This window comes from Lacerta agilis, chromosome 1 (assembly GCF_009819535.1).
Source record: "Lacerta agilis isolate rLacAgi1 chromosome 1, rLacAgi1.pri, whole genome shotgun sequence".
In the NCBI taxonomy this organism is placed as follows: Eukaryota; Metazoa; Chordata; class Lepidosauria; order Squamata; family Lacertidae; genus Lacerta; species Lacerta agilis.
In genome coordinates this window covers 133183551-133200823 of record NC_046312.1, presented here as the reverse complement: position 1 = coordinate 133200823, position 17273 = coordinate 133183551, and the positions used below count along the sequence as shown (strand labels likewise).

Genomic DNA, 17273 nt, shown 5'->3' with positions numbered 1-17273 from the left:
ACTGAAGACTTAACTGAAGGAGCGACGGGAGTCTGTTCAACCTGGTACAACTCCATGCCAAGACAAAAGTGGGGTGGGTTCTTATCCAAGAGATGTTGTTTTCAGATGATGCAGCCTTGACAGCGCACTCTAAGGAGTGCTACAGAGTCTCCTCAACCTTTTTCCCCAAGCCTGCATGGAATTTGACCTTACTATCAGCCTGATGAAGACCAACATCCTGGGTCAGGACTTCACCAGCACTCCATGCAGTAGCATTGGTGACCACATACTTGACATTGCAGATGATTTTGTCTACTTGGGTTCCACCAAAAACATCAGCCTCTCCATTAACACTGAGCTGGACAATCATATTGGTAATGCAACTATGACAATGGCTCACCCCTACCAAAGGGTGTGGGAAAATGTGATGCTAACAACCAATACCAAGATGAAGATCTACCAGACTTGCATGTTGAGCATTCTGCTATATTGAAGTGAGTTGTGGGCAACTTACAGCCATCAGAAGCAACCCCTCAATGCCTTTCACATGTGCTGCATCAGGGAGATTTTGGGCTTCACATGGAAAGGCAGAGACTCAAAACAAAGATGTGTTCTCCCAAGCCCACATTCTCAGCATGTTCACAATGCTGTCTTAGCAGCATCTATGCTGGCTTGGTCATGATGGCAGAATCCCCAAGGAGGTGCTCCATGGGGATCTGGCTTCAGGCACCAGGCCCATTGGCAGACCAACTCTCTTACAAATATGTCTGCAAACATGACGTGAAGACTGGCAACATTAACCCTGCCTTGTGGGAATCCCTTGCAGACAGATAGTCAGGTCATGTATGTGACCAGAGAAGAATGACTGCTGGGAGGAGCACAGAGAAATTAAAATTCCAATCTTTAACCAGACTCACCAGGAATCATAAAATCAATCTTTACTCTAGCAGAAATCCAAATTGGGAGCAAAAATGTGTCACATAGAAAATGAAATAAGCTTGTTTTTTCCTGCTCTGGAGGGTAGGAAATCCAGTGGATTAAAGTTACAAGAAAGGAGATTCCAACTAAACATATGGAAAGACTTTCTGACATTAAGAGCTGTTAAACAATGAAATAGACTCCCTTGGGAAGTGGTGGACTCTCCTTCCTTGGAGGGCCATCTCATGGATACTTTAGCTGAGATTCCTGCATTGCAGGGGATTAGACTAGTTGACCCTTGGCATCCCTTCCGACTATAATTCTATTGTAAAATAGCTTTGTTGTATGTATGTGGTGTTACTTTATTAAAGTTTAATTGGCAGATTTACAAGCTACAAAACATTTCCAGATATGCATTTAGTAAATTGTTTTCCTTATCCATAGCAAATCTTCCTTTTTATTTACTAAGAATTAGTAGTTATTGTTTGCCTACTTGGTGTCTTACTAATATTATTATTATTATTATTATTATTATATTATTATTATTATACCCCGCCCATCTGGCACTCTGGGCGGCTTCCAACAAATATTAAAATACATTAAAATGTCACAGGTTAAAAACCCCTAAACAGGGCTGCCTTCAGGTATTTTCTAAATGTCAGGTAGTTGTTTATCTCTTTGATCTCTGATGGGAGGGCGTTCCACAGGGCGGGCGCCACTACTGAGAAGGCCCTCTGCCTGGTTCCCTGTAGCTTTGCTTCTTGCAGTGAGGGAACCGCCAGAAGGCTCTCGGCGCTGGATCTCAGTGTCTGGGCTGAACGATGGGGGTGGAGACGCTCCTTCAGGTATTACCTGCAGAATGCAACACTTCAAAAAGTAGAAGAAAGCCTGCATACTAAATCTGATGCTGTGTCCAAATAGATCTTTGAATATTACAGCTCAGGTGAAGCAGAGAGATGGGGGCTTCCTGCCAATGGAGGAAAATCTCTCTTGTCAAGTGGTAGCCAAACCCCATAATTGGTTGGAATTGATACTTAACTTGATAATCATAGGCTTGCTACCTACAGCCTGCACTAATATAGGAAATGACACGTTGCATGTGAATCTCTTAGCAGGGTTCGTGTAGTAAAGGTTATGAATACTTGCATGAGAATCAGAAAAAATATTAAATGTCTTTCCAGTAAACCATTGATTCCCCCCCCCACACCTACCACACTATATCTGACATGAACAGAAACAAAATCCTAAAGTTCCAGGTGAATAGATAACTGAGATGAGGAACATCCTTGGATCTACTTGGTTTAAATCCATAGTTGGTTTGGTCTTTACTTCATCTAGCAAATTAGACACTCGTAAAAATGGTACAGAAGCTAAATCTGATTCCCAGTTATGAAGATAAAGTAGCTTTAGTATCAGTTTACCAGAAGTTGTTCAAGGAGACATGTTCCTTGCTAACATAAAGCCATTATTTAGGCCTGGTGATACACAAGAGCAGGCCCTACATGTATTAAGGACTGCTTTTTAAAGTTCTATTCATAATTTAAATTGTCCCCTCTTTTCTGTGGTTCATGTGATTTTATGATGGATCTGATAGTGGTGTTTGATTTTGTCTTGATTATTTTTAAGATAGAAATTTCAAATACCGGTAGGATCATGGGCAGGTACCCTATTGGCAGTGATTCATTTGCCATTCTTTTGCTCTTTACAGGGAATTGGAGAAAGATGGCACTAGCTGCCAAACTTTGAGGCTGCAGGAGGAATTTAGAGAGCTGCTGCCTTGGTGGCTATGTAAATATCTGGAGACAAGTTGAGGAGTGAAGAGAGCAGTTTTGTTAGGAGTGTATTGAAATACATATGCACACACGCGCACATTCCAAGGATCAGTGTCAAGACATTTAGGGTTCCATGTGCAAATTAAAGAATGCCCTATTAAGGCATAATTCCCTCAAAAAAAATCAAGAGGGTATGGAGAGAGAGTGGCTAGGCGTTCGGGTTCTGCCCTCACTGTTGTGTACCCTGCTAGCCCCCCCTTCCTGCTGCCCACAGCTCAGGGTTTTGTCTGTAAAAGTGAAGCCCATTGCAGGGAATCCAGCTTTAAATTGGAAATCACCTTGCCCATTCTGGTGGGTGATCAGTTGCACTAAAAAATTGCAGGTCGTCTCTGGCTGCACATGTGCATTTCCTCAAATGTTGCAGTCAAGGAAATAGCTCCAGAGATATGTGTTTGTGGTGTTTTCCAGCTTAGGAAATTGATCCCATTTAATCCTCTAAGCCTAAAATAAACCAGTATTGGGGTGTAAGAGTTCAGTGAATTCAGTGGAGAACCTTGCTTTAAAATGTTTGTGTAACTGTTCCACTGTTTAAAATGTGATAATATGCTTAAAATGTAAAAGTCATTTGAACAAGTCCACTGATCTATATAGCATAGTGGGCCCCAACATGGCAGCTGCAGTTTGTCACTTTCTTAGATCACAAAGTTGAAGATGACTTGTTTTTTAGCCTGCTTTTTAACAGATCCATCTGGAGCTGATAATTATATATTTTCAACTTGTGTTTTGATATCCAGTTGGCTGTACAGATCTGCCTATAAAGCCTGTTCTAAAAATTAAAAATGTGGTGGTTTTATTTACCCCACGCGGGTGGCAGGTCATCGACTCGCAAGCCTCACTGCAATTTCCCATTGCCCTGCTATCTATCTAAATATAGCAGTAACAATCATATTGTGATGGCCTGGGAGTCAGACTCTGATGCTGAACCTGAGGGATCCCAGCCCTGCACAGATTTCCCCCACCTCCAGAACCAGCTGAGCAGGGGCCAGGGCTTGAAGCCCTGAGGATCCCCACCTGTGCTGGATCCCCAGGTTGCAGGCTCAGCAGAGTCTGCTTCTGGCTCCTGATGGGAGGAGGACCAATTGCCTGCAGTGCAGGTGCTCCACTCCCAGCCTCTTCAGAGGAAGCTGAGGCATCCCCTGGGTCCAGTAACCCACCAGCCTCTCCTGAGCTACAGAGGCTCAGGGCAGAGAGGCGAAGGGAGTTAAGTGCTCGCCTCCAGGCCCGGAGGAGAGGTGAGTCTCCGGAGGATCGGGACCCGCCCTAAGCATAGGGCCAGATAAAGCCAGCCAGACCAGCCCAAGTTGCTGTGAGCAACTTAGTTGCAAGCATGTGCTCAACCTGCAACCTTGTGCCTGAACCTGCCTTGGACCTTGACCTGCTCCCTGCCTCGCTCCCCGCCGGACCTGACCTCCTTTGGACCCCTAGACCAGGACTGGACTGGACCTCGCTTCCTGGACAAACCCTTTGGGGCCAGCACACATATCTGATTCCCTAATGGGGTGTGATGCACAAGTCCTTTGTTACTAGCCTGTACAATAAATAGTGCAACTACAATTAAGGACACATATTTTGGCTTTAAGCTTGTATGGAGAAACTGATAACAAAGGCACAACTAGAAAGCTCAACATTCTATATTTCTGTTGGTATCCTGCTGCTCATTTTTAAAAATGGCTTTTATCATACACTTTTGCATGAATTTCCAATTTTGTTTTGTTTCTTCAGAGGTTTACACTCCTCTATTTTCACGTGTTTCCTGATGTCTGCTCACGAACAGAAGGAACTAGTATGAGTGTGACTGGTTACAAATCTGAGAGAATTAGAGAAGGATGGAGATACTTCATTTATGAATGGTCACAGAAAACCCTCTGGAAATGAAGGCAGTAGAGAAATAATTGTTTGGTATATTTTGTCTTGTTCCTGTTTGTTTGGAGCCTCTATTCATGAACCCTTATAGTCTTAACCCAGGCAGTCTAATTTTTTTGTTTTTTTAAAAAATGCTAGTGAGCGTAATGTAGCTATAAATCCTGAAACTGATGACCATCATCAGAAAAGCTGCCTGTAGCTGCCATTAGTAGCTGCTGAGCTAATGATGGGCTGGGCAGATAATCATATGAAAGTTAATTGTAAGGTTTGATATGGCATCTTGTCAGCAGAGATAAGTTGTCACGTTTTCCACTTGAGCTGAAACTAAATGATTGTAAATAAGTTATGAGTGTCCTTGGGCCTGTCTGCCAGAATGATGGCTAAGAATACATTCCTGGCCCATCAGTCTCAAGAAGCCTCTTTGATATTTATGCGAACGGAATGTTATTTTATTCTCCCTCTAGTCATGCTTGCCAGCTTCCCGAGTGAAAAGTGAAACTGCTTCTTGACTCATACATCAAGTACTGAAGCTCAAATATTGCACAGATTGTTATTATTATTGTTATTACTAGTTTTATATTTTTTTGAGGGTGTGCATTGAACATTGATGCTCGATTAGGAAGAACTAATGGCTGAAATTGAACATACAGGAGGCTAGAGAACAGCCCATCTCAGCTCAGTGCGTTTTATGAGTTCTAGTGCTTCTGTCAAAGCTGGTTAGGCTGTGGAGTAATGAGGCGCTTGTTTCTTTTTAATTTGGTATGCTTCTTATATTAATAGTAGCAGCCGTGGTCATCTGTTCTCACATTCAGTAATTGATACCAAATAAAATGTGTTATTTGTATTCAGTCAGGGGTATAAAAGTGTATGCAGTGAGTTGAAGCTAGAACTCCTTACCATTTTCAAGAGGTCACTTCTCAGTTTGAAGAATAAATTCCTTGTCAAGGAAGCATAGTAGTCAGAAATGGGGGAAAACCGTGCATGTAAGCCTAGTAGACTTTAGTGGCTCATATTTTAAAGCAGACAAATGCAAAGTAACCTAGAATACCTGGAAACTAGAATGCTAGGTGTTAATAGAGAAACAATGAAAGCCTAGTTCTACATCCCAGATTCACATTTCTTTTTCCAGATGAGGAGGGAAGCAAATACCTCAGCTCTCTTCACTTTAGAGCTGTTTGACCCAGGAACAGCACACTATTATCTGAAAAGCATTGTACATCATGAAGACTTGCAGCAGCAAGTTCATTTTTCAGTCGCCCCTGCGCTAGAGAAGTTTTGTGTTGCTGCTGTAGGATATAAGGAGTGATCAGGCTTAAACAGATTCCTCTGCATGAACCTGTGCTTGTCGATGAATTAAATGAGGCTAATGCAGGAATATCAAAAGAAGATAATACCCATCTCTTCCGTTTTAATACCAGGAAGGGTCCTGTGTTCACTTTTCTTCTCTTGGCACCTTATATAAATACATAAATTAAAAATGTAGCAATATCAAAATATGACACAATGCAATATTATGAATGTCAAGCAGAGGAAAGGAGAAAATGGCTTGTAAAAGAGTATCTATCAGGTCAGTTAAGAGATTGATTTGGTGTGAATAGTGTTCCACATTATGTTTTTTTAGAACAAATGCAGGTGAAGTGCCAATTCTCAGGCAGTCTGGATTCAAATTGTTCCTCTGGATAATATCAGGCCTAACAGGTCTTTGCCAGACAGGTGGGAGCTTCCATGCCCCTGTTTTATCCACTTTTAAGTAGTGAAGGCATTGATGTTGTTGTTGTTCAGTCATTCAGTCGGTCCGACTCTTCGTGACGCATGGACCAGAGCACACCAGGCACGCCATCTTTCACTGCCTCCCACAGTTTGGCCAAACTCAGGCTAGTCGCTTCGAGAACACTGTCCAAAGGCATTAATATAGATAGCTGTAACCAAACATGAGTTTGGCCAAACTGCGGGAGGCAGTGGAGGATAGGGGTGCTTGGCGTGCTCTGGTTCATGGGGTCACGAAGAGTCAGGAATGACTGAACAACAACAACCAAACATGAGAAGGAAGAAGGATGCCCAATGTTCAGAGAAGCAAAAGGAGAAAAAATAGTGACTTTGAGGAAGAGCCACAATTCAGTGGTAGAACACATGCTTTGTATGTAGAAGGTCCTGGGCTGAACACCTGACATCCTCAGACAGGGCTGGGGAAAGAGGCTGCCTGGCATCCTGGAAAGCCAGTGCCTATGAAGTAGATGGACCCAGTGGGCTTTGCACACATCACAATAAGCCACAGCAAATGGCTCTTCCCCTGCCATGCAGGGTTTCCCCATGCAGGGTTTCCCCTACAACGTCTGTGCAGTTCAAACAAGCCACACTACAGCTTACTGTGTTCTGTGAAACTAACTATTTGTTTGAAACAAACTAACCAGAGTGGCTGGGGCAACCCAACCAGATGAGCGGGGTGTAAATAATAAACTTATTGTTATTATTGGATGTGGATGACACATCAATCCCATACTATGGCTTGTTTGAGTCATTGGGATGGATGGATAGGCAGTGGGGGAAAGCCACACAGGGACCAGTGCAAGAGGGAGGAGGCACAATTAAACGATGGACTATTGTAACATAAAATCATCAAATTGTAGAGTTGGCAGGAACTACAAGGGCTATCTAGTCCAACCCCCTGCAATGCAGGAACCTCAGCTAATGGATTCATGACAGAAGGCCATCCAACTTCTGCTTAGAAACCTCCAAGGAAGGCGTGTCCACCATCTTCCAAGGGAATCCCTTTCACTGTCAAGCTGCTCTTACTGTCAGAAAGTTCTTCCTGATGTTGAGTCAGAATCTCCTTTCTTGTACCTTGAAGCCAATGGTTTGGATCTTATCCTCTAGAGCAGGAGAAAACTAGCTTGCTTCATCCTCCATGTGACATCCCTTTAGATATTTGAAGATGGCTATCCTATATCCTCAGTCTCCTCTTACCCAGGCTTAACAGACCCAACTCCCTCAACCATTCCTCATAAGGCTTGGTTTCCGTTGATCATTTTGGTTGCCCTCCTCTGTGCATGTTCTAGGTTGTTCACATCCTCCTCAAATTGTGGCACCCAGAACTGGACACACTATTCCAGGTGTGGTCGTGACCAAGGCAGAATAGAGCTATTACTTCCCTTGAATGGGAAACTACAGTAGACCTCTGTTGATACAGCCACAAATAGCATTTGCTTATTCTTTTTTTGCCGTTTTTTTTTTTTTTAGTGTGGTGGAGTCTGCTTCTTTGGAGCTCTTTAAGCAGAGGCTTGACAGCCATCTGTCAGGAATGCTTTGATGGTGTTTCCTGCTTGGCAGGGGGTTGGACTGGATGGCCCTTGTGGTCTCTTCCAACTCTAGGATTCTATGATTCTACATCACACAGTTGACTCTATTCAGCTTGTCGTCTAATAAGACACCTAAATCCTTTTCACATATGCTGCTGGCAATCCAGTATATTTGTGCAGCTACTTATTCCTGCCTTAGTGTGGAACCTTACATATGTCCATATTGAAATTCATTTTGCCCATACTGTTGGGGGAAATACCTCTCGTCATAGACTCATAGAATTGTAGAGTTGTAAATGACCACAAGGATAATCTAGTCCAACCTCCCTGTAATGCAGGAATCTTTAGCCCAAACATGGGACTCAAACCCACAACCCTGAGAGTCTCCTGAGCTATCTCAGTGTCATCTTCTGAACATTAAGATGTTTTGAGTGAAGAATTAGATTTTTTTTAACTGGCTGTAATCAGTTTTTAAAAAATCAAAAATCAAATATATAAATGCTTGGTTTCTGCTTTTTGTTGAGAAAGAGAAATGTACCTTACCTCATGTTTTATTTTGTTCCCTGTTCTGATTTACAGATACTGGCTTGGGAGATTCTGTGTGTTCTAGTCCAAGTATATCTAGCACCACAAGTTCTAAGCTGGACCCTCCTCCTTCCCCTCATGCAAACAGAAAAAAGCATCGCAGGAAGAAAAGCACAAGCAATTTTAAAGCTGATGGTATCTCAGGCACTGCCGAAGGTATCTATTTTATATTTTCATGAGCTACAAACACTCTGTTTTGACACATCTGAAGTAGTTTTCATGTGGGCTTGGACTTAGGTTTGGTTTTTTTTTGGAGGGGGGTGTTTACTGGTTGCTTGCTATAATGTCTTAATGATAGTAAAAGTAAATCATTCCTACCATTTTTTTGAGACTAACCATTTTGTAAATGTAGTTGACCGGTTTCATCTGCAGTCCTATCCCTACTTTACCCCCTAACAACTGAGAGCAGGATTATGTTGCAATCACATGGTTTTATTCCAAGAAATACTTTTGTGTCATGCCATTTTTCTCCTGTTCAGTAATTTTTGTTTTTATGTTTTCCTGTGAGTTTTATTCATGTTACTGCAAGCTAACTCTATTCAACAAATTAGTCAAGAAATTGCTTGTGTCATAATTATGTTGATGGGAACAGCTTTCTTGGGTAACTTAAGAGTGTCTCTAGAAGTGGGTCAGTTCTGTGAGCAGCTGTTCTCTCACACAGTCATTTAGGATATCTAGAAAAGTTTCCTCTTTCTGGTATTTGGAGCGCACACATACCTGTCTGTGTGAGGGTAATTGAAGTCACCTATTGCTACACCTATTGGGACGTGGGTGGTGCTGTGGTCTAAACCACAGAGCCTAGGGCTTGCCGATCAGAAGGTTGGCGGTTCGAATCCTTGCGATAGGCTGAGCTCCCGTTGCTCGGTCCCTGCTCCTGCCAACCTAGCAGTTCGAAAGCACGTCAAAGTGCAAGTAGATAAATAGGTATCGCTCCAGCGGGAAGGGAAATGGCGTTTCCATGCACTGCTCTGGTTCGCCAGAAGCGGCTTAGTCCTGCTGGCCACATTACCCGGAAGCTGTATGCCAGCTCCCTCGGCCAGTAAAGCGAGATGAGCGCCGCAACCCCAGAGTCGTCCGCGACTGGACCTAATTTACCTTTACCTTTACCTTTAACTAGCAGTAGCGTATATACATTAGTGTATCTCTCCAAATGTCTTTGGCACTTGTTTTTTAGTCTACAGTGCTTTGGATTCTCTATAAATTGCTAGTATGTGTCCCTGCATTCTCAATACCTACTTCTCCCATTTAAACAAGCATACTTTTTTTACCTTCTTTCATCTTTGGAGGAAGATTGATTTTAAACTGGACCCTCCTCAGTTCCTGTCAGCTTTCCCTCAGGAATCGGTTTTAAAACTGCTCATCCCCACTTTTAATGCTAAAGTGGCAACTGTCTGCTTCCATCTTGACTTAAGTAGATTCCATTCCATTTGTCTAAGCTTGACAATGTTCCTACAATGTTCTGAGGACCAGGAGCTCATTGCACAATGTGGTTTCTGTTCAGTAGGCAGATGGCCATACCTGCAACAATCGGTGCAATGCACTGGAATGCCCTCACTCGCCTGCTGACTTTTGCATATGTCTTTTTTGTAATTTATGGAGTTAATGTACTTATGAGCTTGGTATTTGCTAGGTCAAAGGGCTGAAGTCACACAATTGCTTAACTTGCCTGATAGCTTAATATTTTGCCACCTGCTTCATTGCTGTGCAGTTCCAAATGTATATGCCTTGCTAGCTTTCCCTAGCTGCTAATGCAGACAATGAGATCAGGCAGTTTGGCTCAAATTCCAAAGAGTTGGAATTTGAAAGGTTACTGGATCTAGGTCAGTATAGCACCTTGGGAATGGGCAGTGGGTGTTGAGTTAACTGGGTGATAACTCCCTGTAAAAATTCCTTCCTTCTTTCTTTTGGAAAATTCTTTTTTATTTATTTTTTAAAAGAATTATAACTTATTTGTATCTAAATCAAAAGTTGAAACTTTCAGCTACGGTATGTCAATTTTTAACCTTTAAAAAAACTACAACCCTTGGTAGAATAAAGAAATTGAAAGGAAATACTGAGGTTTTTAAAAGTGCAAGTTACCCTGAGGTTTCAAGTTGTAACTGATAAACTGAACTAGTCTTCAACTAATTTTAAACTGAAGTGAAAGCTTAACTTTTGGCCAAGTATTTTTCCTCTCAACATTTTTAACATAGGAAAGCATATGCACTGAGCATGATCCAGAATCTAGGCTGTTCTTTTTATTAGCCCTAACTAGCTGATCAACTAAACAACAATATATTAGTAGGCTTTTCTTTTGCCATTTCTCTAAAGTTGGGATTTCATCTAGGTTTCTTGAAGCTTTCTTGATAAGGGAGAACCGAAAACCAGGTTTCTGCCATTTTATAATCCTAGGATTTAACTCCTGAGCTATAAATTATTATAGGGTTTAGCTCCTAGCACACTGTGCTTTTATCAGTCTTACACTGATGCTTCAATGGGTATTACTTACCAGTTAGTTGTTTGACTGCTTAACTTTTCTATTAGCTTGATGTTTTGTCTTTGTGGGCCTCATTGTCAGGTGGGCTCCCTTGAGTTTGTGGAGTGGGCTCCTTCACTAGCTTGTTCTAGTTTTGTATGTAAAATATGCTCAGACATATCACTGAACTAACCCCTGGCTTAGCTCAAAGGAGAATGGTAGCAGCAAAAGCAGAGGAGGAGCAAAATAACTGCATTCATCTCTCTCAAACTCATTCTGAATCGGAGCAGACACTGGTAAGAGCTCAATGTCAAGCCTACCAAGTGGCAATAGTGACGGCGAAGAGGACCATTTATTTCATGGGATGCTAGGAGCAGTGGATTGTGTATTTACTCTCACATGACCTCAGGCAGGAGCAAAGACTTGTAGGAGACAGGCACATCCTCAGTTTTTTCTCCTGCCTCACTCAGCAGGTTGTTTCTTCTGGCTCTCCAGGTTCTTCAGATAAGTTTTTAGTTTTTGATCTCATTTTATTGTTGCTTATTTTCCCTAGTTTTCGTTAGTTTTAGCAACTTACCCCATGTCTTTGAGTCTTAAAGGTAAAGGTAAAGGGACCCCTGACCAATAGGTCCAGTCGTGTCCGACTCGGGGGTTGTGGTACTCATCTCGCGTTACTGGCCAAGGGAGCCAGTACAGCTTCCAGGTCATGTAGCCAGCATGACTAAGCCGCTTCTGGTGAACCAGAGCCATGCACGGAAACGCCGTTTACCTTCCCGCCGGAGCGGTACCTATTTATCTACTTGCACTTTGATGTGCTTTCGAACTGCTAGGTGGGCAGGAGCAGGGACCGAGCAATGGGAGCTCACTCCATTGCGGGGATTTGAACCGCCGACCTTCTGATCAGCAAGCCCTAGGCTCTGTGGTTTAACCCACAGTGCCACCCGCGTCCTCTTTGAGTCTTACAAATGTGTGTGTATATAATCCAAAAATATTTTGTCCCTCCCCACCCATTTGTTTGCCCTAGCACCCTTAGTTCTTGTTTTTAGTTTATTTAGTTTACTCTCTTGCAGAGCGTCCCTGTATATTCCTTTCTTACAGGGTCGCTAAATGTGCTCTTTTTTCACGCTGTGACTTCATTTTGCCACATGCCAGTTTATTGATCAGATTTAAAGATAAATGGAGGGAGAGCCTCCCCGAGGCTTTTCACAATCGTGGCTCCATATCACCACCTCATTTCTTTGGTGATTTCTACAGTTTAGCCATTATTTCCTGTATCATTTAAGGCATGGGTAGGCAAACTAAGGCCCGGGGGCCAGATCCAGCCCAATCGCCTTCTAAATCCGGCCCACGGTTGGTCCAGGAATTAGTTTGTTTTTACATGAGTAGAATGGGTCCTTTTATTTAAAATTCATCTCTGGGTTATTTGTGAGGCATAGGAATTCGTTCATATTTTTCCCCAAAATATAGTCCAGTCTGAGGGACAGTGGACCGGCTCCCTGCTGAAAAAGTTTGCTGACCCCTGATTTAAGGCTAGCAATGACAACCTAGGCAGCATCTTAAAAAGCAGAGACATCACCTTGCCGACAAAGATTCGTATAGTTAAAGCTATGGTTTTCCCAGTAGTGATGTATGGAAGTGAGAGCTGGACCATAAAGAAGACTGATCCCCGAAGAATTGATGCTTTTGAATTCTGGTGCTGGAGGAGACTCTTGAGAGTCCCATGGACTGCAAGAAGACCAAACTTATCCATCCTTAAAGAAATCAGCCCTGAGTGCTCACTGGAAGGACAGATCCTGAAGTTGAGGCTCCAGTACTTTGGCCACCTCGTGAGAAGAGAAGACTCCCTGGAAAAGACCCTGGTGTTGGGAAAGATTGAGGGTACAAGGAGAAGGGGACGACAGAGGATGAGATGGTTGGACAGTGTTCTCGAAGCGACTGGCATGAGTTTGGCCAAACTGAGGGAGGCAGTGGAGGATAGGGGTGCCTGGCGTGCTCTGGTCCATGGGGTCACGACGAGACGGACACGACTGAACGACTGAACAACAACAAAGGCTTCATATTGACTGCTCTCCTGGTCTGTGGTATGGCAGAAAGAGCTGGGGCAGTATATTCTCCTCTCAGTTCGCAGTTGCGGCAACGGAGTGAGCAGGCACTGGTAGACTGCTTCTGAACATCCTAGTTAAGGAGTAATTCAGTTGTTTATTATTATTTAAACTTGATAGTCTATTTCCTCAGTCAAAGTTGGATTCCTTTATGCAGTCCAAAAAGAATTTATCTCTAGCAGATAAACTATATTGCCTGGATCTGGTTTTACCTTTGGCTTCAGAATCTTGTTCCTAAAGAGGGAGACGCCCAATTAAAGGATGTAACCAATAGGGAGTTGGAGCCTGCACTTCATAAAATCCATAGTCAGATGCCCTATCTTTAAAGGCATATTGCGCAGCATCTTCCTCTGCACTCTCAGGCTTTGTGTGGCGCAGGGACCTTTTGCACTCCCTTTCCCCAGATGCCATCCGTCAGCACCAAACTATTTCTAAACATTTATAAGCCTTTATGGCAGATGCAACCATGGGCGCTACGCAATTTAGAACTAGAGCTATGGCCTCTCAAAAAGCGTTGCGATGTGCACTTTGGCTTAAGAACGGGCATGCTGTTGCTGCATCCAAAGTAAACCTCTACTGTGTCCTTTGCTAGGGATAAATTGTTTTGGGAAAGCTGCTCTCAAAGATATCTTGATTGAGTCTAAAGGCGCAAGTCATCTCCTGAAAATGGGAGCAATTGTTCCAGTTCCATGCGATTAATGCTTCCAAGGCCTCTATTCAATTTCTTCAATGTTCCAAAAAAAGGAGCAGCCAGTCCTCGATCTGAAGTTCCTAAATCATGGTGTTGCTTACAAAAAATTCAAAATGGAGTCCTTTTATTCTGTTTTAAGTTTAATGTTCTGTTGGGAGCCTCCCAGAGTGGCTGGGGAAACCCAGCCAGATGGGCGAGGTATAAACAATAAAATTATTATTAAAATTATCACGGAGGCTGTGCACGGTGACATTTTCACATGCATCAATCATCAAGAACAGGGGTCGGCAAGGTTTACCTCGCCTGGATCGGTTCACTCCAGCGGAGATCCCCCTCCCCATGGGCTGGATCGCATGCACGCATGAGCGTGCGCGCATGTGATTTACACCGTCTGTGCAAACGCAATTTCCGGCATCTGTGCATGTACAGACACAATTTCTGGTGCGGCGGAAGTGAGTCCCCGCCCCGTGTTGCACCAGTTTAGCGCAGCGCGTGGGGACTTGCCAAGCGGGCAGCTCGGTTCGGGGGGGCTTGTGGGCCGGTTAAACGACCTCCGTGGGCTGCTTCTGGTCCATGGGCCTTAGGTTGCCGACCCTTGATCAAGAAACATACCTCCATGTTCGAATGCATCTAGATCACCAAGGTATCTATGGTTTGCCATGGGCAAACATCGTTTTCAGTTCCAAACTATCCTGTTTGGTCTAGCCTCTTTGCCCAGAGTTTTCCTCAAGATAATGATCACCCTAGTAGTGCTCCTGCCATACCTAGACAGTGTGCTCCTACAGGCAGCATTCCTTCAAAAGGCTATCGCCCTCAAGACATTACAGTCATAAAGACAAAAAAGATGACGACCAAACATATGTCAATAATTCTAGGACTCTGCTTGTCAGCCTCTCAGATTATGTGTTGGGCAACACACCACACAAGAGCCCTACAGTGGTTTTTACTTCAGCATCAATCGGCTATCATTTGCAATCGCCCAGGTTTTTGCTCTTATCTCCTCAACTCAAACTGTCCATGCTGTGGTGGGTGCAAATCCTCCAATCTTCAGAAAGGCACTCCATTCAGAAATCCATACAGTAGTCAGATAATTATGGACACCAGTTTTTATGTACACTGCCCTGAGACCTTCAGATATAGGGAAGTATAGAAAATTAATTAATTAAAGAATGCAGCACCCATTATCAATCTTTCTATACTCAAGGCCCATGGTTGAGCTCGGAGGCAACTCACTACATCATTTGGCTAGTGTTGAGAGCAGCCAGACTGGCAATTGTTCACTTCTCTCGTCTTCAGCTCCATCACGTCCTCTTTGAACAAACAACTTAACAACAAAAGCCCACATATTTCGTTCGGAATCTCTCCAGTAAGAGACTGCTCAGCTCTTCAATTGGGCTGAGCATCACCTCCTCATCCTCACGGCAGATCATATTCCCAGCGACAACCACCAGCAAACAGATTTGTTGAGCAGATCCCAGGTAATTCAAGGGAAATGGAAACTCAACAAACACATATTTCATTAGATTCAACACAGATGGGGTCCTCTACAAGTCCAGCTCTTTGCTCATAAGCTAAACTGTCACCTACATCAGTACTTCAGCAGGTTCCAAGATGACCAAACAGAAGTCTGGGATGCCCTAATGACACCATGGCCAAAGGAACTCTTGTATGCCTTCACTTCTCAAGCCATCATTGCAAGACTCCTCTGAAAGATCAGGTTGAAAAAAAGCTCAGGTGATTCTTACTGTGCCGTTCTGGCCCCACAGACCTTGGCTGTCAGAGATTCTGGCTCTTTTAGTGGCACCACCATTTCATCTTCCCGTATCGTCCAGTTTACTTTACCAGGGACCATTGACTCATCTGAACCCACAATAGTTGAAGCTGACTGCATGGCGTTTGAACGCCATAGACTGGTATTTTGTGGTCTGGCTTCCAGACGTCCATCCACAAGACGTATTTATCAGTCAGTGTGGTCAGCCTTTACCTCCTGATGTAAAGTCTCTCATCTACGACCACACAGAGTAACAGTTCCACGTGTTCTCCACTATCTCCAACATGGTCTGATAAATGGCCTATGACCAAATGATTTAAAACATCACATTTCCACCATTTATTTGATTTTAGGTTCTGCTGGTTGTGCTTCGTTGTCACAAAATCTGCTAATAATAATAATAATAATTTAATAATAATAATTTATTATTTATACCCCGCCCATCTGGCCGGGTCTCCCCAGCCACTCTGGGCGGCCTCCAACAAATACCAAAATACAATACAGAGTCACAAATTAAAAAATTCCCTAAACAGGGCTGCCTTTAGGTATTTTCTAAATGACAGGTAGTTGTTTATCTCTCTAACTCCTGATGGGAGGGCGTTCCACAGGGCGGGCGCCACTACCGAAAAGGCCCTCTGTCTGGTTCCCTGTAGCTTTGCTTCTCGCGGTGAGGGAACCGCCAGAAGGCCCTTGGTGCTGGATCTCAGTGTCCGGGCTGAATGATGGGGGTGGAGACGCTCCTTCAGGTATACAGGACCGAGGCCGTTTAGGGCTTTAAAGGTCAACACCAACACTTTGAACTGTGCTCGGAAACGTACTGGGAGCCAATTCAGATCTCTCAGGACCGGTGTTATGTGGTCCCAGCGGCCACTCCCAGTCACCAGTCTAGCTGCCGCATTCTGGATTAATTGCAGTTTCCGGGTCACCTTCAAAGGTAGCCCCACATAGAGCGCATTGCAGTAGTCCAAGCGGGAGATAACTAGAGCATGCACCACTCTGGCAAGACAGTCTGCGGGCAGGTAGGGTCTCAGCCTGCGTACCAGATGGAGCTGGTAGACAGCCGCCCTGGACACAAAATTAACCTGCACTTCCATGGACAGCTGTGAGTCCAAAATGACTCCCAGGCTGCGCACCTGGTCCTTCAGGGGCACAGTTACCCCATTCAGGACCAGGGAGTCCCCCACACCCGCCCGCCTCCTGTCCCCCAAAAACAGTACTTCTGTCTTGTCAGGATTCAACCTCAATCTGTTAGCCGCCATCCATCCTCCAACAGCCTCCAGGCACTCACACAGGACCTTCACCGCCTTCACTGGTTCTGATTTAAAAGAGAGGTAGAGCTGGGTGTCATCTGCATATTGATGAACACCCAACCCGAACCCCCTGATGATCTCTCCCAGCGGCTTCATATAGATATTAAAAAGCATGGGGGAGAGGACAGAACCCTGAGGCACCCCACAAGTGAGAGCCCAGGGGTCTGAACACTCATCCCCCACCACCACTTTCTGAACACGGCCCAGGAGGAAAGAGCGGAACCACTGTATAACAGTGCCCCCAGCTCCCAACCCCTCTAGCCGGTCCAGAAGGATGTTACGGTCGATGGTGTCAAAGGCCGCTGAGAGATCCAGCAGAACCAGGAAACAGCTCTCACCTTTGTCCCTAGCCCGCCGGAGATCATCAACCAGCGTGACCAAGGCAGTTTCAGTCCCATGATGAGGCCTGAATCCTGATTGGAAGCGATCCACATGGTCCGCATCTTCCAGGCGTGCTTGGAGTTGTTCAGC

The 17273-nt window shown here is 44.2% G+C and overlaps 1 protein-coding gene across 1 annotated transcript in view; it reads left to right on the top strand.

Annotated features, from left to right (window-relative positions):
* AGAP1 (ArfGAP with GTPase domain, ankyrin repeat and PH domain 1) overlaps positions 1-17273 on the top strand; it is a 372692-nt gene that overhangs the window by 254459 nt on the left and 100960 nt on the right. The window contains 1 exon segment of the mRNA XM_033172415.1: positions 8468-8629. Within this exon segment, the coding sequence (XP_033028306.1) occupies positions 8468-8629 (162 nt within the window).